General features: G+C 34.4%; 1 protein-coding gene across 1 annotated transcript; it reads left to right on the top strand.

The window, feature by feature from the left end:
- The first annotated feature begins 2,567 nt into the window (after positions 1-2,567).
- LOC129808224 (uncharacterized) lies at positions 2,568-23,634 on the top strand. Its single transcript, XM_055858033.1, has 6 exons — positions 2,568-2,808; positions 11,627-12,047; positions 16,233-16,503; positions 21,675-22,312; positions 22,604-23,069; positions 23,152-23,634. The coding sequence occupies exons 2-6, from the start codon at positions 11,946-11,948 to the stop codon at positions 23,484-23,486; spliced, it is 1,812 nt and encodes a 603-aa protein (XP_055714008.1). The 5' UTR covers positions 2,568-2,808; positions 11,627-11,945; the 3' UTR covers positions 23,487-23,634.
- The last annotated feature ends 1,650 nt before the right edge of the window (positions 23,635-25,284 follow it).

Below are 25,284 nucleotides of genomic sequence, written 5' to 3'. Positions count from 1 at the left end.
AATTCAATTTCAATTTAAATTTCAATTTATTTAAAAAAAACACTGCAAACAAGGTACAACCCTCTTACAAATGTGTGGCATGTAAATGAATATAGTAAGGTGGAGTAACTGGATCGTTTTCCGAAGAGTACTACTTAAACGCTTGTTTTTGGACTGATGAAATTCTTTTTTACTTCTTCTAAATCCACAGAATTATTCACTGTTTCATTCAGAAACATAATATAAAAAAAATTATCAAAAATATTAAAGAAAATTTATAAAATAATGATAATACTGAAATAAGTCAGCATGCACTAAGTGGGTCGCCTTTTCGCTAATTGGATGAAATGGTCTTTTAATTGGATCACTCAAATTACAAGAATTTTAAAACAAGAAAATATTTTTTTATTACATTTTTAAAATTTTTATTGGATTATTTCATTTAACATTTAATGTGACAGGCAATCTTTGGTTTTTGGAGGAACAAGTTGGCCAGTAGCAGACACCATGAAGAATGTTGTGGCACATTCCTTCGGTCCAGAATTTTTAAGAGCTGGCACAACACGTGAACCTTTCCTAGCCAAAACATTTCCATCTTCTGGTGTCACGCAAAAGGAACTTTCGTCGAAATTAAGAACCCGGTCTGGTGAAATGGTCAGCAGATCGTGTTCTGTGAAATATTCTCTATAATTCTGATGATGCGAATGGTGCTTCACCATCAGCTTGATGTGGCCATTCTCGCGAAGTTCATTGAGAGCCTGGTTGGCCAGAGATCCGCGTACCTTCAGACTCTCATAGACGACGGAGAGCGTAATTAAAGAACATTTTCCATTAAGAAAATCCTATAGCCCTTCCCGACAATGCAAAACGTGCCCTACCCAATGAAACCAACAGATCTCTCACAACACTCGAGTAAGCTCAAACAATGTTCAAAGAAAAATATGTAAACAACTAGTTTTCTAATAAAAACTTAAAAGTCACTGGGGGGAAGACACGGAGCGTGTCGAAAGCTCTGAATAAGAGGTAGTTTTTGATCTTGGGTTGAAAACTCTACAACAGGAATTGCGGAATCCGGACGGAATTTCCCTTTCCGATAACACGAAAAATTTACAAAAAGTAAAAAGGCAAGAAAAAATAGAAAAGCAAACTTACAAGAAAAAAAGGTGACAAAGCGGCCCAGGCTATGCGAACTGCTCAAACTCGTAACATAGACGCTACACCTGAAAAGTACTTTCGCATTATTTATCATTCACCGGTTCTCAACCGATTTGAACCGATTCATAAATATCTCAAATAATCCTCCAAAATTGTTTTAAAAGAAAATAGAATTGTTTTTCGGATAAAAATTAGTTATCGGCTATGAACCGATTCATTACCGGTTCAGAACCGATTGGAACCAGTTCAGTTTTATAGGAAATTCCAAGACCTTTCCAACGAGCTTAAACATGACCCCATTCGCTTGATAAATGCGCTCCCTAGTGTCTTTCAACGTTTGACCTTAAAAACCGTTATTAGGAATGATTCAACGGTATTTTCGTCTAAGGACGAAATGTCCGCCTGGGTAATCTCTAAAACATATACAAAAATGAAAAAAGAAACTCACTACGCGTTTTCGAGTAATGCCCAACGCACAATAACTTTTGTTTATTAAACATGTTTTTGACATTTCAATGAGAGTGAATGAGATCTAGATCTAGTCATCTCGCTCATTCTCATAGAAAATTTTGAAAACATGTTTACAAACAAAAGTTATTGTGTGCTGGGCATAATCCCAAAAAACATGGTTTTGGAGGGGAAGGGGAGGGGTGGGGGAAAATGAGGAGCATGTTAATGATCCTTGGGTCGTCTTATTGGACGGGGGGGTCACCTGAAGGTCCCAAGTCGTTATCTCTAACCGTTCAAAGGATTTGAAAGTTCCAATACGACTCCAACATTCGAGCATTCTGCGAATTTTCTTTCGTGACTTTTTATTATTCATGTTTCAATATTAATATTAATCTGCATAAATAATTGACTATCGTGTAGGGGAAGGCTCTCAGGCTTCGCACATACTCTGGCTTAGAGCATTTCACATTTTTCCTGTATTTCATTAATGAATGAGACTTTATTTTTCAAAGGAATGTGTGACTTAAAACTGGCTATTAGTAATATACTAAAAAACATAAAGTATTCGAAGCCATAGTGTGTGCGAAGCGTGAAAGCCTTCACCTATTTTCGTAAGAATATTTTTAAGAGACATTCGATTCGAACACTCTGCGTTATCTTATGGCTTTCCACTCGCTTTCTGAGTATTTTTTGATAAAACGTGAATCACCAACGAGCTGAAAAGTGTGTCTTCCAACTATCCCTCATCGGTGTGTCTCCAGGTGTTCAAATGTGAACAGCACGTGAATCTTTAGGTACAAACTCCCGGTGTTTCTTGCCCCTTGCTGTAAACTGAAACTTGTATAAATTTTCCACAAGTCGACACTCTAGCCCCTTTCTTCGTGTTGGTGGCCATAGTGTTCGTTCGGCTGTGTGTTTGGGCTGGCTTTTCCATTGTGTGCAATAGATGTTCATTTTTCTGCGCTTCGACTTCAACACGAGCATTTGGATCGGATCAGTACAGAGCGGCAAAGGTTCATGTGAAAACGTCTTATTGGAGTCAAGAAGGAATTTCTTATTTTACTCTAATTTCTAACAGTGTCTGGTCCATTAAGTGATCTCTAAAACATTTTGTGATTTTTTTGGTGTTAGAAGCTAAATTCTAAGTGATCTGCGAATGGTTTTAGTCGTTTTAGTGCGTTTGAAGGCAACAAAGAAAATTCTTCACTGCTACAGAATTTTTTGGTGAGTGTACCATTGAATCCCATTAAAATCCCGTCATGGAGACACATAAAAAATATGTGCAAAGAATGTAATTTCTTATGATGAAAGAGGGTCTCAAATAGATTTATTGAGTTCATTTTGTGCTACACACACTAACTTAACAAAATAATCATAAAAAGTGGCCGCTTCTTCGGCTTTCGATCGCGACTCTTTCTTCACCATATTCTTCACTAAAAAGCCAACAAATAAATTTATTAGTCGGCAAAGTCTAAAAACTTTCCGGTGAATTGCATCATATTCTGCAGAAATTTCGTTTAAAAAAATTCCTTAATTCTCTTCAATGGGAATCATGATGTGAGCTTAAGTGATCGATTTTGTTGGTAAATCGCTCAAAATCCACGCCAATGCGCTGGAAGGAGCCCATAGAATCGGAAAATGCGTGTGAATGTGAAACATAAATTGGGCTATGGGTCGATGCATATGGCGATCGCGTTTTTCGAATGGGCATTGTGTGTACAACCAGTTCCAACTCATGACATCACACGCATTTTTCCCAAGAAGCACGTGTCCAACAGCTGATTTCTTCAATTGACATTTTCCCATATCTCCTGAGAAGCAATTTCTTTGGTATTTTAATGAAAATTAGTAAGTCGAGCGTCTGCAAAAGTCTACTTTTATAATCATCAGAAAATTTATTATTCTGCCATTGTTCTAAAGAATAATTTCTTACTAAAGCTTCCGTATTTCAATAAAAAATTTACATAAATAAGTAGTATTCTAAGTCAAATATCCTACATAAAAGAGTTCCGTTCTGATTGAAAGATGTGTCAGTCATATTAAAAATATAGCTTTTACTACTGTATTTTATTTTTTTTTAATGCAACAACGAGAGTGCTGCCACTCACGGTTCACTATAGCTGCCGATTCGCCGATCCTGGACCCTGATCGACACCGATCTGCCACTCACAGTATATTTAGATGTTTCGCCCGTCTATACAAATTTATTTTTCGGAAAATATATGTATTTTACACTCTAGCGCCTAAACAGATTAATCGATTTTTAAAAATTTGATACCATTTCAAAGGCTTTGCATTTCTCTATAACCCTTATACACGAATGCGGCAAAACATAGCAATTGTACACTAAATTAAGAGGGGATCTCAATGGCGCAATAGGCAAGACCGTTGGGTCTTGGCGGTGAGATCTCCGACTCGACTCTCAGAATTGTGAGTTCGAGTCTCGCCTGGTGCAAAAAACTATATTTGGAAAAAAGACATTTTCACATGGAGTAAAACGTAATAAAATGCGTCGTCTATGCCCAAAAATTCCGAGAGCACGGAAGAAGCATCCATATTGCGGGAAAGGCGCTCTTGGGTGGTCTATAAACGGACTTAGCAGATTCTTTCAATACAGGATCAACAACAATATAACATTACATTGTACTCCCTCTGTCCCAAAAAAAGTCGTACATTCTTTCATATAAAATGTACTAGCAAACGTATGACTTTTTTCGAGACGGAGGTAGTAACAAATACCCCGATACAAATAATAACTAAATTGAGAAATATGTGTTATCGAAAGCGAAATAAGTTTGTCATTTCCACACATTGTGAAATTAGATATCATGAATGTGATTTGAAATTTAAACTTCATTAATTCCAGAAAATTTTTGATTATCTCACGATGATTCGACCACGGAACCTTTTTATAATAGACCGAGTGCTCAGCAATATAAACACGTTTGACTTAATTTTCCTATAATGCTCAACGCACAATAAATTTTGTTTTGTAAACATGTTTTTCACATTTCAGTGAGAGTGACTGAAAGCTAGATCTAGTCATCTCGCGCACTCTCATAGGAAATTTTGAAAACATATTTACAAATAAAAGTTATTGTGCGCTAGGCATAATACATAATCATAATGACTAATAACAAACAAAAATATCAACTTCTTACTAATTTCGCGATAGCAAACATAAACATATTCCATATTCTATTTGGGCAAATATTTATAAAAAGAACTATTACAATTCTATACAACTCTTTTGAATACACTGAGTTTTCAAATTTGCTAGTAGATGGCGAAGATAAAAAATCCTACAGATTTTGATAAATTCTAAAGATCGTTGCTTTAGTAAGTAGTTTGAGTAGCATGTACTTAATTACCTACGTATTTAATTAAATTAAATAAAAAATTCAGGAATTTAAACATAAAAATGTTGCAGGAGAACTGTGCCTAATTTCGGACAATTACAAGCAAGCCTCAAAGCTTTAATTTTAAAATGCAATATTTTTAATACATATTAATTTTTTTATTTAATTTTTTTTATATTATTGCTTGCAACCTTGAAAAGTAGTTTATCAGTTTTGTTTTCCGTAAAATTATTATCAATACATTTAAGATTATAGGAGTATAAAATATTGATATCGCTTTGTATGCAATATCGGACAGCAATTTTTCGGTGTCGCTAGTTCTAAGACATTTTCATACTGTTGTAGAATTCCTCATCTGTTTTCGGATTTACCACGAAAAACTGTCTTACAATATTGTCATATCACAGAATTACCCTACATGTCAAATGATATAGTGCAATCATTACACTAGGGGGAACTGGGGCAGTAGTAAACTGGGATAGTTGTAAACACTGTGATTTTTTTGAAAATCACAAAAAAAATGTTGATATTTCAATTATTTTGGTCATTTGAATTTCCACCTGGAAATTAAAAACTGTGTAAAATAATCGAAATGTAGCAATACCAGTTCTTTCCTACACCTTTTAGGATTATATTTATGCATTTACTAGACAAATTGAGATTCTCATTTTTTTTGAAAGAATTAATAATTGGTCAGAAAACAGCATTTGGGGTAGATGTAAACAGGCAATTTGAATTTCACAAAATGAGTAGGTAAAAGAGCGGGTAATTGACCTTCATGTGAAATGTCTAATTTATTGACTACGAAAAATATTGGTGGCGTTGTGGTCAATAAGAAGTCACATGATGTCAAAATATGAGGAAAATCCATTAAAAATGTCTTTGATTTGCATGCTTTTAGTTTTTTTGCTATTTTAATTATTCTTTGTAAAAAGTGTCGTAATTTTTTGAAAAATATACAGTCTTTATATATCTCTTAAGTAATTAAAATAATCGAAAGTGGTGCAAAGTTAATTTCAAGGGTGGAAAAAAGGGTGTTTACATCCTCCCCAGAAAGTGTTTACTTCTACCCCAGGTATTTTGTGAAAAGAGAAAAATGCACAGTGACACAAATTTTATTTTTATGGAAAACTCAATTGTTTTCCAGCATGCGCATTACCCTCGACGAATTACCTATACCCAAGGGTAAAACATGAACTAAGAAATATTTTCCAAAAAATCACGGTGTCCTTGGAAAATCACCTCAAATTCGCATCTATCGAAAATGGTTACATGTGCCCCAGTCTCCCCTAATTCAAGAATTTGTACCGGTTACCTGGTAAGGCTGGTATTGGTAAGTCGGTGGCAGTCGCAACCGTGTATTTCATTTTCGTATTTGATCATCTTTAGCTTTAATTCCAAATCAAATAATAACTATTATTTATGTCAATGTATTCTATTTTTAAAAATGAGCTACATAACAATTCGTTAATGTTTCTAATTCTAATGCAAATAGCTCATGTAAACACACGTTTTTAAGTAAAAATTCAAAGGTATACAACCACGAGTAACAAACATGTGATTGTTCCAAAAGATCAATTTTTGCGATCTTATCGTGAATAGTCACTTCATGAGTTTTATTGTTCGACTTCTCTTTAACTTGAGTTTTTCCTCGATATACCAGTGAAATCGTTTTTTTCTCTATAGAAAATATACTAGAGAATTGCAGAAAAATAATATTTAGAGTTCATCAACATTCTGGTTAACAAAACAGTCTTCATGATAAATGGAATATCACTGTCGATGAAGCACTTGGCTGCAAATACTGATTACAAATTAAAGACTGTGCTGATTATTTTAACACACATTTGGTTTTAGTGTAGGAAAAACATAAGGCAAACGATAAGGTTCGGACTGTTAATAAAGTATACAATTTCTGTGGGATCAAATGATCGTCCAGAGGCATAAATTTGCGCAAGAGAATCATCTTCAAAGCACGTGATAGAGACGTCTTTTTCACTCTTTCAAAGTACAAAATCTTACTAAAAACTTTCATTTATTGGACGGATAAAAAGAGCATTTACAGTAGCTTTCACCCTCAAGCACATTCTTTCTCTCGATGGAATAGGAAAATAGTTCCACGTGAGCTTGAAATGAAAACTGTGGTAAAATCGTGAAAAAATTGACCGTAAAAATTCCTTCGCGCAATTTTTTGCTTGCTCTCTGAAGAATTTACAGCGCATTTTGCTTCTAAAGCTGTTGGCAAAACTACCTTATCGCAAAGTAAACAGAAGCTTTCCTATGCCTCTTCCGCCGCCAAAGATCATAATTCACAATTGTATTTCATCTCAAATTCAACTGGATTTATCAGGCAAATATAATTTATTAAACTTTGTTAATCAGAGACAAATTGCTAATGAAAGCAAATGTGAATCACATTGTTTATTTCCCGATCTCACAATAAATTTTTAATCAAGACGGAAACTAAAAGTTTATCAACATTACATTTTATCTTCATTCAAGTTGATTTTAGAAAGTGCAATTATTTTCACTCAATTGCATCACCATGAAACTCATTAATTGAATTTCCTTTGCAATTGATGCATTTCATTTGAGATCACTTGACCAATCTCGTGACTTCAATAAATCTATCGTCTGTTTAGTTAAATAGAGAAAATAAAATTCAATAAACTCCAGTAGATTGATGGAAGAAAAAACTTCCAGTCTTTGTGTATCGAATCACTGAAATGTGACAATCATTATGTCTGGTGATGCACACAAAGCCAAAACCCTCATTGTTGATGTTGTTCAAAAAAAAATTGTCCGGGTCTCAATTGAACTGTGAAAGACTTTTTGGTGAATAGAATTAAAACTGGGGGTTTTTAGATTTCATGGAAATTGTAAGCTGTGAGTTTCGTCTAAGCAGAGAGCTTGAATACATTTTCTATTAATTTTCATGTCACATTAAATTTAATTCTCAGTATATAATTAAGAATTCCATAACACTTTTAGTGAAACATAGAGTAAAATAAATAAATTTACTCATTTAAATAAAAAATTGGCTAATGTTCCATCTAGAATATTTATTATTGTTTATAAGAGGTGGCAAAGCGTCCTATGCTTTGCGAAATGCTCGACCTCCTGACTTAGGGGAAACTGGGGCACCACCAAACACAGGGCAGCACCAAACACTGTGATTTTTTAATTAGATATTTGACTTCAGAGGATAAGACCTATAGGAATTTATAGACACTATAGGGATGCTTGTCCACTGAAGGAATGGTCGAGATAATCCAAGTAGTTTAGAAATAAAAATTAGTGTTTGGTGGTACTCCGTGTTTGGTGCTGCCCCAGTTTCCCCTATATGCAAAAAACTTTCGCATAATTTATCGTTTACCGGTTTATAACCGATTTATAAATTACTCAAAAGATCGTGAAAAATAGCTTACGAGGAATAAAATTAATTTCCGGACAATAATTGCTTATCGGATGATAACCGGTTCATAGTTTGTTGGAACCGGTTCAGAATTGTGAAAAATTTCAAAATTTTTCCAACGTGTCCAATATATAACAAAAGTAAATTTAATAAGGAGTAAACATAGTTGAATTGAATTTCGGTTAAAAATTGGTCACTGGTTAGGAATCGGTTCATAACCGATCGAAATTGACTCAAGTTTGTCAGAAATTCCAAGACCTTTCGAACGAAGCAAAACATGATCCCATTCAGTTGAGAAACACGATCCATTAAGCTATTTTGGCTCTTGACCCTGAAAAAACGTATTAGAAATGATTTAATGACATTTTAAATCATCGTCACGTCTAGGGTCCCGACATCACGATGTTCTGAAAGAGATCTTAACGAAATGTCGATCGACAAACCCGTGAATTCATCGACCCTTTCGTGTCAACCGCTGAAATTACTCATTAAATTTATTTACTCAGCAGTCACTGCTGAGTGCTTTTGTCAGTAGCTTTACCTGCAGCTGGAGTAGATAATTCTCTGCCTCAGAGAGCCGTGCTACTCCTATACATGCCGAACCTCCTCACCGTGTCAACGACATTAAATTACCCACACCCGTAAGCAGACAGACATGGCATGATCTCTCGTGAAATCAATATAAGAGTCTTGTCTCATATTCCGTTAAAAAAACTGGGGCCTTGTTAATGGCCTTTGACCAAGTCCCGGGAACACCGGGCCTTGACCCCCTCATTCGAAGCATTCCCTTGTTCGTTATTAGGACCTTGATTGTATGAGGCAAGGGGATGCTAACCCCTTACCAATGTTTCTCCTGCCCTATCCATTCGAAGTAGGACCTTGAATGGTCGCACCCTGCGGTCTTAGCCACGGAGGTCACAATGACCTCCATGTTACCGGCGGGCGCCATGAGGAAACGCAGCGAGGCACTTATCAGTTCTTCCAAGATAAAGAAGCCCAACCTGCGAATATGGTACCCAAAGGTTCCATATTTACACTCAGATCAAAAGTCATTGGAAAGTACTCTCATGAGAAGTCATTTTGCAGTTGTCCGAAGGGAATTTCAGAGTAATCATAACTCAAAATTACTCATAATGATAACTAGCATATTATTCTACTTTTTCCATAATCTGACGCTATGGAAACTCTTAAAGTATTCATTTTTGGATCCAGTTTACGCATATGAAGCAATAATCTTTCTATGAAAATGCTGCTTGGGTAAGAATAAGAAAAGTAGCTTTAGTTGAGGGCGATGTCGTGTAAATAAGGGAGACTTGGGCATATTAGCCACGAATAGAATTAGACAGTGAGATGTTATGGTTTGCCCTTGGGTTTGCCTTTGAAAGAATATTGAGAAAACTACTATTTATTCGAAGTAAATACCTCCTTTCCTATTCATTGTAATATTTATCAGCCTAATACAAACCTTTTCCTTATAAATCTCAATGAAACTTTTCATTTGCTGGGTAAATCTGCTACGGTCTCCCCTACAATTTTTTTTTTTGAAAAGAATAAAATATTTCTAACAAAACAAATAATTGAATTACTATCAATGCTGTCAATAATTTTAATACACTTAAACGCAATTACGATTGTAAATAAGATCTCTATTCTCACGACGCATTGTACCCAACTCAATATACGATTTTTGACGTTATCTGTTAAAATTTCGCAATAAACACTGTCAAATCATAGACCGACAACATAATAAATATTATTTAAAATATAAAAGTAAATTATGGAATTTATTGATTAAAGTTAAAATAAATTAATATTTTAGAATTTGTTTAGCCTTCTGGCAATTAGGGAAATGTGGAGCACCTTTAACCCATTCCTTACCATGGTATTATACATCATACGCAAATTGAGTGATTTTAGATGATTTATTCCTGGGCAATTTTTATCCGAATTGCTGTCGGGAATGGATTTTTACTAATTTTAGTTCTTCAATTACTTGGGAAAAATAGTCCGACAGAGATGAAAATACATGTTGTTACTGTTTTCTTGCTTCGCGGAAGATAATGCAAAATTTTTGCTCAAAATGGCGCACGGAAAATTCGACATCCCGTCGAGTTTGTTAAAATTGGCCTCTTTCCTCTTTCCTGATTTGAATTCTAGTTGCAATTTCATTTTCTTGGATAGTTAATCTATACAAACCGATAGAGTTTGTAATGAATTAATGTACAGAATTTAAATTCAGCGACCGTTAAGACGTGTGTTTGACAGAGGCTCCCCGCGACCCCACAATAGGTAATTTTTTTTTTTCAAAAAATTCATCTATTAATCTGTAGGAAACTGATCCCAAAATATGAACATTCCATCTCAAGTATTTCTGGTATATTGACTGAATGGGTTAAATAGGATTCTTTTTCTCCTATTTTTAAATTTAATTGGTTCATGCCATGATGCAATTTGGCTCCGCAAACCGATTGTGAAGCTAAATTATACATTCCATGAATTCCAGTTTCAAAATAGGAGACAAAAACCCTATTTTAAAGATGTCTCAATTCAAAAGTGCCCCACTACCCCCTACGTACAATCATTTTTTAATTTTGTTTTCAAAACCGCTAGATACGAATCGTCCAGGTTGATAGAGCAAATCAAGAATTACAACAATAGTTCTAAAGTGCAATTAATACAATTGCTATTACAAGTGCTTATTATTTTAAATTCTGAATGAAGTGTCAATCATTAATTGACGTAATTCCAAAAGCCTTCTTGTGAATTTGCTTGCAAAAAATTAAGTTTCATGCGTTCTTGGAAACTTTCCTCTGGTGGAATCATCAAGTAACAAATTTATTTTCTAAAAGACTTGATCAATGGCCAGTGATTAAATTGCAGTCATATGGTCGAACTTTTGACTTCTGCTAAAGACTCAATTAGGCATCTCAACAATGAGTTGTCTCTTTGTAAATTGGCATGAGTTCGCCCGTTGATCTCTCTCGCCTCGCGAATCCATTGAAATCTCAATAGAATAGAGCACGCTTTTATGTTAAGAATCAATTGTGATCATCCGTTTTGCCGCTGAAAGAGTTTCTCTCTCTCCCAGCAAAACATACATTTCTGGTTTTCTTGTCTCTGGGCCAGAAAAATGGATGGAGTCTCGTGAATCAGCTGACGATTCTCTCTGTGTGGCAATGACGTTATCTTGAGACTCGTGCTCCAACCTCGTCTTTGTGTACAACTTGAAAAAAAAGTCTCTATTAATGAGTGTTTGTATTTCTTGCAGAATGGATCTTCTGGTGTTATCTCAGCAACATCCACTTGTACTAAAGTGTTCAGTGGACTCTGGAAAGCGTCAGCATTTCGTGATTTTCTCTCCAGAATCACCAACAAATCTTCCCATTTTTCACAGTGAAATGCTTCTTAAAGAATCCTGATACCTAAAAGTGACAAAACTTCTCTGAATCTTTAACCGTTAAAGTGCTCTTGTAACTGACTCAATAGTGAGAAATTAAATTTTGTGCTCAAAAAACGAAGAGTTGCATCGAATGTGGTGCAATTTAATTAGGTAGTTTTGCGGTTTCTGTGATTGTGTGTCTGTGAGGATGGAAAAGGCAGCAGAGCTGGAGAAGATGCGAGCCGCCCGAAAAGTCGCCCCAGACGGAGGATGGGGCTGGGTGGCGACTTTCGGAGTCAGTCTCGTCAATGTAAGTATAAATTTTCTCAATAGAGATACACTCAAGAACCCTTCAAGTTTATGTTTCTTTAAACAAACAATTGTTGATAAGAACTAGCACAAATTTACAGTCTGTCGTGTGAATTAGAAAAAGAATACACTTTTCACAGTGGTAGTATTTAGCTTTCCTAATAAGCCCCACCGCAAATCAATTTAGGCCATTTCCTTTACCAGAGTTATAGGGGAAAGCTTTCAGGCTTCGCACACACTCTGGCTTCGAAAACTTAGTATTTTTCCCCTAGTCCATTAGTGAATCTCACCTATTTTTTCAGGAAATGTGTAACTTAAGACTAGCTATTAAAATATATGCACACGGTCGGAATCATTAAAGGAATATGGGAAAAATAAGAAGTGTTCGAAGCCAGAGTGTGTGCAAAATCTGAAAGACTTCCCCTATATAATCCCTCAATTTCGAAGCGCAGTGAAGACCTTTTAAGAATCCCCTCTACTTCCTCCTCTTTCAACATTTCGAAGATTGGTAAAATTACAATTACACAACACATGGACTTGGATTTTAACTTTTGACCTGGATTTTTGAAAAAAGTTAAAGACCAAAAGTGCATATGTTCTGTAATTCTAATTGTACCTTAATACGGGCTTCAGACCCAAGGCTTAGCCAAATGGCTTAACTGCTTTAATTTGCTATCAATCGCGATTTTTTTGGAACATTCGACTTAGGATTAGATTATTAAAGCTAAACAACTTATTAAGTTCTTAAAATTCAATGAAATTGCTCGTAATTTAGGATTTTGAAACCTTGGGAACTGGGCTAAGCCTCTAGTCTGAAGACCGCTTAACAGGGGCTTCCCCATACTTATCCTTATCTGAGGAAAGATTCAACTAATCTCCAAAACATTATAAGGGGAGGAAATAGAGGATATTTCTTAAAGATCTTTACCATCTTTTGACTTGAATGCTGATCGATAGACAGAATAATCCATTTAATCTTTTGATTTTTTCACCCCCCTCCCCCCAAATTTCCACCTTCCAGCTCCCGATGACCAATTATCTCAACATGGCCTGCATTTCACACGATTTCTGATAAATGATCTCACGATGTTTGTCCGTCGAGCCGTCTGCCCTCCTGTCACCAACTCTAGAGGCCAAACGGTTAGAAATAGCTACTTGAAACCTTCTGGGATCCCCAAAGGACCATTAACATGCCTCTCATTTTCCCCCCAAAAACTATGTTTGGTTATTTTTGGATTTAGAGCAGTCGAACATTTCGTCCTTATACGAAAATACCGTTGAACATTCCTACACTGAGAAAAAAGAGGGTGCGATTAACTTTTTTTCTCAGAACTTTAACACTTTTTAGGTGTAAAAATATATCAGCATTTTTTAATGTTAATTATATACCTTTTTAGGGTTAAAATTAACATGAAAAAGGGTAACTTTAACCCCTAATACACCAAAAAAGGGTAATATTTACACCGATTTTGGATCAATATTGCAGGGTAAAATTAACATTTCCGGAATGTTATTTTAACTTTTCCGGATTTCTCTCAGTGTAATAACGATTTATCAAGGTCAAAGGTTAAAAAACCTGTAGAGCGCATATTTCTCAAGCAAATAGTATCATGGTTGGGCTCATTGGAAAGGTCTTGGAATACCCAAAAAGTCTAAACCGTTTCCAATCGGTTATCATAACTCATTTTAATCCAAAATAAATTATATTCCCAATCTATTTTGAATGATATTTTGAGTAATTTGTAAATCGGTTCAAACCGGTTGGGAACCAGTAAACTGAAGAAGTAATTGTCCAATAAGAGACACTCCTCGAAACTCTGTGAAACTCTGTGAAATCCTTAAACTCGTGAACATTACTCTTTTCCTAATAATTAACTTTTTAATGTATTTTAAGTAAAACTGCAACCTTTTATTCAGTTTGGACTGGCTTACCCATGAAATCTTAGGATTCACCCGAGCATCCTTACCATTTTCTTTTTCAATTTGAGCATGATTTTTATAACATATTAGGGATCTGTGTCCCTTCAACAACCAACTTACTCTACATTTTTTTGCAACAGGCGTCATGTACTTTTGCCTCATCACTATAAATTTTGAAGTTATCTGTATAACCTGTAGGGATTTTCCATTCAATTTTGAAATTGATGGAAAATTCTGGACAATTTCCCTGCTTTTGATTTCTTGTAACTTGCAATTTTAGTGCAAATTACAAACTAAAAAACACATTATTTCTTATTATATTTCATTACTTTAATAGGTATAATTAACCATTGAAAGCTTTATAAATGTGTAAACCTATCATTTTCCTCTCAAATGACATAACTTCAAAATATAACCGGATTACATGATCTTTGTTGTACATATTTAACCATTTGAAGTAACTTTTGAAAGTGTCAAGAAACTTTTGGCCGATGAAAATTGATTAACTTTGTAAAATAATTATTTTTATGCAATAAAATTAATTAATTACTTTGAAATACATAAATAACATATATAGATCACAGGAAACTCATTTAAAGAAGAAAAATTAAAAATATTTTTTTATGTGATTTTTCTAACTTCTTGAATATAGTTTTGTGAAGAAACTTGGCGGATACTGCACATTTAGCTAGTATAAAAGAAAATAAAGTTTTTATTTTTCCTTTTGCTAACAAAGTGATTTCAATTTCACTACTTATAAAGTTACAAATTAAGTACTAAATAAATTTGATGTGTACTTAAATTTCTAATCTTTTATTGGCCAAAAGGCATAGCTATCAATTTAGAGAGTGTGAAAACTCAACAATATAAATTCAAATAATACGAACCAATAACACTCGGATTTCTTTACCTTTAAATTCCTTAATAGATTGATTGGCTTGTCAGTGTACTAATGACAGTACAAAACTTACAGTAAAACACTAAATTACGTTTAATACATTAACTTTTAATACAATAAGTACTAAAATTTACAATTTAATATTTCGGTGATATGAATATTCAAATAATGTTAATTTAAAAACCTTGACCCTGTACTAAAATACCAGACGCATTTATTAAAATGTTTACCCAATGTTATTGTAAACTGTTATTAAAACTATTTAGCATAAAAAATGTGAATAAAGATAATTATGACTTGTACTTTATCCGTTTTTGTGCTTTTAATTTCATTAAAGCACAAAATTTTTATTTCATTTTAGAAAAGAATTATAGTCGTAAAAATCTCATTTCACTAAATGTTGAACCATTCGTAGCCCATTATTATTTAATTTTCACCTTCGTGAAAAATTACAAATTTATGGAACGATTGCTTTTAGTACAGCCATGTTCTAATTTTTCGCAATTATTTAATATCCCCAGTGCAATTACCTCTATTATTTCATTTTGATATGCCACACTTCTAATTTTTCCAACGAAAATTTCTAGTTTGATTCAAATTCTATAATCGCGAGATTGCAGATAGTTTTAATTCTCAGAAATAGAAAAGTAACATTTTTTGCCAATATAAAATTACTTAATCTTTTTCCACTTATTTTCAGTGGAAATTTTATGCGACATTCTTCAGTGTCAGTGCATTACAATTTTGCTGTCGACTCACTTTATTTAATTAACCCCTCCACACGGGGCTATACTGAGATTTTTTTACAGCCGGAAATTTTACAGAAAACTCAAGAAATTTACTAAACTAAAAATATTGCTGATTGCTAAAAATAATTTCGATCAAATTGTGTTGAAACTGAGATCTTGCTCAAGGTAGAGAGTCTGGGAATTTTTACTGTGTGGCTTTCTAAAACAAAGAGTTTCTTGAAAATATTTCTTGACACAATAAATTCATATGAGATCAGTCGTTGGGAGAACATCTACTCAAGACGATCGCAGATCATGATCTTGAAGTGTTATGATCGTAAATCATATTTTTATGGTTGTAAAAACGCGAATTTAGAAAATCATTTTCCAGCATTCACACACGTCTCCACTTCAAAAAATGGAACTAAAAATAAACCAGCAATTTCTCTCGGAAATTTCCTAGTGAATTTAATGACTATACTTCAGTCAATGTTTGTCTCATATTGTTTGTTTTGGGCTGAGGAACGTAAATTGGGGTTTAATTAAATTTATGCATAGGTGTTAATGAGGATTTGCACCGTTAATTATGTCTGCCGTGAAAAGGTTTTCGGAATATTACCAATATCTTTATATTTTCCAGTTGGCCACAAGATCAATTGAACCTTCTTTTGGTCTACTATTTGGTGATCTTCTGAGGGATCTAGAAGTAGGCACAACTGGAGCTGCCATCATTATGAGTGCTCTCGATGTCATGATGAACTTTTCCGGACTTTTCGTAGGACCTCTGCTTAAGGAGTTCTCCTACAGAAAAGTTGCGATAGCAGGATCTCTTCTCTGCACCCTGGGGCTTGCTCTAACATCCCTCGCCTCCAGTATGCCTCACATTTTGGCCACATATAGTGTAATAAATGGTAAGTTTTAGGCTTAAAAGATCCAGTTTGAGATCACTGATCTTCAACCTTTAAAGTTTAACGATCTTCTGGAATAATTTGTTAGAAAATTATGCTGTGATGTTGGCAAACAAGAATTCCTCATGTGATCTCGCTATCCACATGGTCTTCACGTGATCTTATAAGTTAATTAAATTGATCAATTAATATGATCTTCACGTGCTCTGGCTAATGGCACAATGACTCCTCCATGGCGTTTTCTTCGTGATCAATTTGCATGCAGAAATTCTATTGTCTCCATCACCTTGATTTAAGAAGTGAACTCGAGAGAGGTTGAAATTGCGTTGATTTCATGGACACTGATAAAGCTCAATCAATAACCTCTAGTGAGTTGCCTTATCAATCCCAGCCTTTTGTATGAAATCCCATGATTTCTCATGAACTTCAATATTCACCTGCTTTTGTCGTCTTTTTCCTCTTTTTGGTAAACAACTTATTCAATAATTTCGCCCAATTGTTCAATAAACCCACGTGAAATTATTTCCAACACCCACAAAATAACATCATAAACTTTCCATTTGATCGTGACAATGAGTATGTTCTTGTGCAATTTAATCGCACTATTTTCTTGATTAAATATTGACGCTAATAATTTCGTACCATTTTACAAATTGTGGCTTTCTGTAGTGGCAATGCCTGTTAGAAATGATTATTTTGTAGCATTCGTTTTTTTTTGGAATGCGGGACAATTTAGAAGCGCTATAGTCACTAATTGTGCCCTCTTCAAGTCACAAATTACTACTTTCAATTAGTTTTTGACATTATTCTGTTCGTAAATTAGCGAGAAAAAAAAACATTAATTTTTTTAACGTGATCTTCTGTACCTGTAGAAAAATATATTTTGTAAAAATGTTTTGTAAATTTTTGTGAGTTCCTATGGGGACTTATGAAATGCTCATAAATCGTATAACCCACTGAAAAGTTCGCAGAAGTTCACAGACATTGTTCGTAACATGATCCCTTGGCGAACAATTTTTATTCTTTGATCAACTTTCCTTCAAGAAAGCTGCAATCTTGTCGTAAAAGAGCTCTCAGTAAATCACTCAAGCTTTCCCCATTTGCCCCAAAATAATCAAAATCGATCCAGTATTAATTTTTTGGTGAATTTTTAAAAGAAACTTTGCAGAAAAACTTTAGTTTTATAATTTGGTTCCTTGTGCTTAAAAACAAATTTTGTTCTGTATTTATCAAGAAAAAAGCCATGTCCAACTTTTACTGGCGAATTGTCCAACTTGTAACACTAATTCCAAATTATATCACTTTACCCTATAAAAGAGTATTTTCCCTTTAATTTTTAAATATTTACTGACATTTTCCTCAATAAAAAGTGTTTTTGATGCCTTTATTATGTTTACAGCATACGATATATACAAGATTCATCAAAATTAGGTTTAAATCGTTTAAATTAAGTTTTAAAATACATAAAAGAACATTTTTTATCGGAATTATTACCATTGTTTTCAGAGGAATGTCTCTGATGATTGCCAGTGAAAATGTTATCACCTTAAGATGGAAACACTTTTTTAGTTTTGCCCAGAACTTTCGATCGTGATGGGGATTTTCTTCAGTGGTCAACTAAATTGTGTTTCCAGAGTCTTTCTTAGGGATCATGTGGTTCATGGGGTGCCAGATCATCACCAGCAGAATGTCAGTATTCTAGACAAAGACAAAGACCAATCGCCACAAAAAAGTTAGTTTTTTCGCAAAAAGAACCAAAAAAGTTCAAAAATAGTGAGAAAAGTTCTCCAGAAGAAAAGCCGCCCGACACTGACATCCTGCTGGTGATGATCTGGAACCCCATGAACCACACGGCACATGATCCCTAAGAAAGACTCTGGAAACACAATATAGTTGACCACTGAAGAAGATCGAAAGCTCTGGAAAACCAAAAAAGTGTTTTTCATTTTAGGATGACTAACATTTTCACTGGCAATCACCTGAGACATCCCTCTAAAATCAAATTGCGCCAGTTCATCGTTGAGAGTATTAACGTTGTCTTCGTCCTTACAAATAATTTGAATTTATAATATGAGGTAAATTTTAAACAGATTGTAATTCTAGAATAGAATTACTATTATAGAATTATTATAATTAGAATAGAAGTTTTTAAAGGGAAATTCAAGCTACTTTTATAACCGTTTCCCCTAAACCAATAAGAAAACTTAACAGCTATCCGAACCACTTTAATCACGATCGCATCCAAACGGGATTTATAGGGGAGACCGAGACAAAATTAGCCACGTATAGTATTAGATACTTACTTACTTAGGTGATGCTACGTCCTATTTCTCCTTTCATTGAAATATTTATCAGCCTCATACAAACATTTTTTGTACAAATATATGCAATGAAAAAATCATTTGGTGACTAATCTACTCCGGTCTCCCCTACCGATTTCTTAAGTTAAGTCCAAAGTCTTATTGGATATTATTTATCATCATCATTTTCAATCGCTTATCCATATTGGGATGCCCATGACATCCAATTTAGCAGCCAACGATTGTCGATCCTCCGCCACTTCAGGAAGATATCCAGGTTCGTTCCAAAAATTACCTCGTCCACGGACACCGAAAATTTTTGGAACAAATATGTTACAGATGTAGGAATAATATTGTTATAAAGAAAATGTACCAATTTGTTCCTGACAGTGGGAACCATGGGAACAAAACAGCCATGTGCAAAAAATTCTATTCCAACTTTCAGGAACAAATTTGTAACAAAAACACAATTCTCTCCAAGAGAATCAAAAAGTACAGAAATGAATCGAAGATCAGAATGTCCCCAACATATTTTTAAGTAAGGTAAATGTCCTAATTCAAAACCATTTCCAGACGCTTTAACTTTGACAGAAGATTCAACGCATTAAGTTCATATTTTTTCTGAAGAGAATTACATAAATTTGCTCCTTCACTCTTCTAGAATGTTACTGTTTAGTGAAAATTCTTTAGATATAATTTGAAATCTTCTTAAATAAAAGAAAAATACGCGAGTGTAATATGCTTCTATTGGAAACATATTAATCCAAATGGAGACAAGAAAACGTTTCAAATTGGAGACAAACAGTGTAAGTGAAACCGCGACGAAAGGCTTTCAAAAACCTTGTTGAGTTGTTCCTGAGTGCAAGATTTGTTCTTATTCCTGGTCTTTTCTCATTTCCCATCTAAAACAATAAGAAAATCTCTCCAAAAAAAATCATATTTCCGGGGTTTCCTATTGAAGCATTTGCAGACACTTCAGAAAACCCCTTTTTGTTCACGAAATAAGTAATTATTTCATTTGAAAACTTGACGTTTGAACTTGAATTTGAAAACAATAAAGAGTAGCACTTAATTTAACTAAAATTAGCCAGAAATATGACATAAATGTTAAACGAAACGAATAAGCAACAATCACCTCATTGTGTTTTTCATTGGAAAACATGGTCGATCGATGAAAAATTCGATGGTGAAACACTTTTAATTTTTCTGAGAAATTAACAAATTAAAATTTGTGAATATGCATGGTTTTTCGCCTTATTTGGAGCAAAATTAACTAAATAATGAAACTGTGATATAGAAAATATATAAATATAATAATTTAGTACTGTATTTATCATGGAAACAATGACGTTTCCATTTGGAATAGAGAAAAATTTCCATTTGGAGCAGGTTTTGAATTAACTTAATTTACCCTAGTTATCTAAAAATGTACGGTTGCAAAGGTTGAGGATTTTACTGATTTTTCAATAAGCTAAAATTCAAACTATAAAATGGATTTCAGACTAGAGGCTTAGCTGAATCCCAAAAGTCTCGAAATCCTAAACAACAAACAATTTTAATAGTTTTTCCAATTCGGATGGATCACTTGCTCTTAATCCAAACTTAAAACAAAAATTGTCCAAAAATCTTGCATGATAACGTGTTAGAGAAGTTGATCAATATGGATGAACCTACAGTCTGAAAGCCATATAATAAGGCTGAAGTAACGTAAATCTTTCGTAAGTAAATTTACCTGTTTTTTTTCTGAAAAATTAAGATTTTTGTTATGAGAAATGTATTCTCCAAACCTTTACGAGGGCATAATGTATTTCTGCATAATCTGTGACGTGTGAATAAGGTTCTTTTACAATTATTTTGTTACTTGGGTACTATTTTAAATAGGGGAATGAGTTACCCCTATACAATAAGAGAAGCGATTTTCCACCATCTTTGTCCTAGAATTGGTTGAAAGCAACTTAGACGGCAAGGCATTAGCCACAAGGAAAGGGACGAAGTATTATATTAATCTAAATTAATATAATATTAAGAATAAATTACTTAAATTGACTTAGACATTACAAATCTTATTTTAAGAGACTTTAACCCTTTAAGGACGATTAGAACACCGGTGTCCCATAAAGAAAATAATTTTTCCTAGTTATTTTTTTCTCATGTCTGCACATAATTATAAAGAAAAAGGGTGAAGGAATCTACAATATTTTTTGCAAGTCTCTAGCTCTTTGATATGTAGTAAATATTTAAGCTCAAAAATGGCGAATTTTTAAATTCTCAAACTCATAATTGATTTCATTTATTTTTTATACTTCTAATATTTTTTAAACAAAAGCTTTTCGGCAATAAAAACTGCAATATTCATACGTAATATTTTTCATTAAAGCGAAAAATATTATGTATTGGTATTGTCAGAAAAATTACTTAAATTTTTGGGCTATTTTTGTCCCTACCGTTCATAGAAGCACAAAATACACCGAATCAGGCTCTGTTTGATTTTCCAAGGTTAGATGTAAGACTTATCATTGATTATGTTTCCCAGTTTAATTTTTATTGTTGATTTTCAATCCGTAAAAAGTGTCTCGTCGTGGGTTAAGGCACAAATCGTGTTTCTTCACCAAATTCACGTTTTTTAGCATTTGACGTAAATTCAAAAATTCAAATTCTTAAACAGATAATACTGGTTCATGTGTTTTTAAATGTTTCTTCGAAAAAAATCTTCAGTTTTACCTTAATTTTTGACTAATCATAAATCATAAATTCATTGCTATCACCTATTAATTAACTGATAGAAAGAATAATAATCATTTTATCTCTTTGGGCGGCACTTGACCCATATTCCCTTCCATTACATGTGAATTATCAAATTTCACCTTGTGACAGGAATTGGCGTTGGTTTGGCAACATCGGCAGCCTTTGTGGCCCTCAATCATTACTTCAAGAAGCGTCGAGGACAAGCTGTGGGTCTGTCAATGGCCGGCACTGCCCTCGGGATGCTGATAATGCCTCAGCTAGTGAGAATTCTCTTGGAAACATTTGGGTTCCGAGGAGCTGTGTTACTTCTGAGTGGCCTAGCACTTCATTCAGTGGTCGGAGCAACATTGCTACAGCCAGCAAAGTGGCATCTTAAGGAGGAAGAGGTGGACATTGAGATGGTACCCCTTCCCGAGGCTGTTAAACCTATTCAGCCCATTCAGGAGGACGACGAGGATGAGATGCCAGAGATTACGACTCTCCTGTACGACAACAAGCGTTTTCCAGCGCAAGATGTTGGAGTTGGAGAGGAGCGAGTGAGGAAGCATAGTCGGCTAGGAGTAGTTAATGGGATGAAGAAGAACTTCTCAGAACTGGCCATGAGCACAACATTGGGCACTGGAAATGGCATGGTGAAGAGACCTACTTTTCCCAGGATCATGTCCAATGCGGAGATGAATATGGAGATACGCAAGAGGAAGGAATCTGTGATCAGCAATCTCTCCCACCTCGATTTTTCAGGAAGCTACCTTCAAATCCATGTCAATGTGAGTTAAACGGATGTTTATTGTCTCTTTTTACAAATTTTAATAGTTTCAACGTGCTAATTACGGTTGGTTTATTAGTTTTGATGATGATGACTAAAAAATGTGCTAAAGTAATTTTCCAGCGTGATATTTGCTCGAAAAACATCTTTTGATCATGATCATCATGATTCTATCAACAAAATCGCGATCGTTCATTCTTGAATTTTAATATTTGCTCTCTAAATATAACAAATGGCTTCTTTTTCTATTCGAAATTTTCAAGATGACAATGAATCTTATTGTGTTTTCCAGACCGGTGATGATGACAACGAAGACATTGACTATGAAGTGATCAGACGAGTGAAGACACATGCAGGAATGTCCTCATTTAATTCATTCACAAAGCCTACAAAAGTGGGCTCTATTAATACAATCCAATCAGAGATTGGACTGCAAATGCTTAAGCCAAAGAAGCAGAGTTTCTGGAAGAGATTCAGTTCCATCATGGACCTGGACATCCTTCGCGATCGCATCTATCTCAACATTCTGTTCGGTCTGTCGATCTTCTATGTCGCTGAGATGAACTTCAAAATGGTCACGCCCTTCTTTCTGGCCAATCTCGGCTACCCAAAGGCCGACGTAGCCTTCTGCTTATCCATCACAGCGATCACAGACATCCTGGCTCGTGTGATCTTGCCACCAATCTGTGATCGTCTTGTGATACCCAAGAGGCATGTCTTCATGGTGGCTATCTTCTTTGTTGGCATCACTCGATCCAGTGAGTTTCATTCAAAATTAGCGAAGATTCTTTTAATTAGCCGAGACACACTTAATTTCTAACAATTTCTTCCTTCTTCCAGTCATCGCAGAACAAACTGGCTGGACTCAATTGATCGTCTGGCTGTCGATATCGGGCTTCTTTCGAGGAGCAGCTCTCAGCAACTTCACCCTCACCGTCTCAGAGTACTGCACCCTAGAAAAACTGCCTGCAGCCTTTGGTTGGCACATGGTAGGCAAGGCGATCTTTGTGGTGGCCTTAGGACCTCTAATCGGTGTCATTCGTGACATTACGGGCAGCTATCCGATCTGCATACATGCTCAAACCTTCTGCATTATGATGTGTTGTACAGCATGGACGATAGAGCTCATTTGGAAGTATTTCAGCCAGAAAATGGCAACGGTGCCAGAGAAGTAGTTTCCAGGCACTATAGGCTCTCTCAAGTACTTAGAATGAGGAGGAGAATAGAATCCCATCATTTCGCACACACCACGCGACATTCTTGTATTTATTAGGATTTTTAAGAGAGAATGTATTTAAATATAATAGTAATACCCAGGAAAAACTTGTTTAAAATGTTTTGGATTGTGTCTTAACTAAATTTGATTGGAATTTATGGTTACACGGTTTCTTTTGATAAATCTGAAACATTGATTTTATTTATATTCCTAGTTTATTTACTAGGTCTGATAAGCTTAAAAAGTAACTAAAGTTTTTTTTAAAAATATTTCTTAAAGAAAAGAAGATTTTTTTTCAAACTATTGAAACGCTGTTTTGGACGTTAGTTACAGTCGAAAAATTGAGTATACGATATTTTAATTGTATAATTACTTTATAACACTGAAAACAACATTTTCGAAGATTATGAAAAGGTGTCTTGGATAAAACTATTATACGAAGCAGTACTATGCCTTACAACTTCAATTTTCTTTTAAAGGTGAGTAAATGAGTATAAGTTTGGGGTCTACTAATATATTAGAACAAGTTGTCTTTGAAAATCGTCTTCTTGCTAGGGTTTTTTATTTATTATTTTCGGTCCCATTTAGCTAAATAATATCCGAGCTATTCTAGCGATTCTAAAAGAAAGAAAGTGTCTCAGCTAAAACTGTTTTACTATCATAAAAAATTTTCAGTTTATAGAAATTGAGAGAAAAGATACAATGGCCTTTATTAAAGCTGTAGGAGAAGTAGGGCATCTTTTAAGTGAAGTAGCTTTGAAAATGGACTTTTTCTCTTATAGTTTTAAAATAAATTAAGGCTTATTATAAATCTACTTTAGCTTCACAATGATTGTAAAGCTAAATAATATCACAGGAAGGTCTAGTTCCGTTCCAAAATAGGATAAAGAATCCCATTTGTAAAGCTGCCCCAATTGAAAGGTGCCCCACTTCCCCCTAGTTAAATCATTTTAAGATGAAACACAAGTTGAGAAAAACAAAGATTTTATGGAGAATGAAAGATCATTAACAGGTTAAGGAATTTTTCCAGCTGTTTTGAGAATGCAAAAAGCTTAAATGGTGATTACAATTTTTTTTTACACGAGTAATTGCAAATATATTTGTATTTTGCAATTGATTACGTGTATCAATGATAAATGAGTTATTGATTTAAAACTATAATTCCTTGTAATAATTAATTGGTAAAGAAAAAGAAGAAAATAATTTTTAAAACTTCATTTTATTTTGGTGCAATAATACAGGGGACAACCTGGAGGTCCTTATAACACCTACGAGCTCTGGTACCCTTCCCCTTCCCTAATGTCATCAACGCAATTTTATTTTCCCTTCCAATGGATTCAGTAATCCCAACTTGGAAGTCCTTTGCCATTCTATCCAGTCACCTTAATGATACGCTTAAACCGCTTAAACCAATCGATCTGCACCATACCCGTGGCCACAGATTACTCAAGATCGAAAATTTGTGTCTATATTCCGTTTATTCCATGTGATTTTAATGATTCCAACTGTGTGATTCTGTTAATAATTTAATTCGGTATTCCGTGATTCTGAATTATTTTTGAAGTTTATCGCGGAAAAATCTACTGGCGGATACATGAGGTAGCAAAGAGGCAATATTGACGGGGCCCCTATACCAAAGGTGCCTCACTGAACCGTTCTTTTAAATGTTTTATATTTTTTATAAAGTTGTAATGTTTTAAAGTTAAAATTTACTATTCGATTCTAATATTAAACGTTGAAAAATTAAAAATTAAACA

The sequence above is a fragment of the Phlebotomus papatasi genome, chromosome 3, assembly GCF_024763615.1.
Source record: "Phlebotomus papatasi isolate M1 chromosome 3, Ppap_2.1, whole genome shotgun sequence".
Taxonomy (NCBI): domain Eukaryota; kingdom Metazoa; phylum Arthropoda; class Insecta; order Diptera; family Psychodidae; genus Phlebotomus; species Phlebotomus papatasi.
Note: the sequence above shows the minus strand (reverse complement) of the source record. Positions and strands in the feature narration are given on the sequence as shown.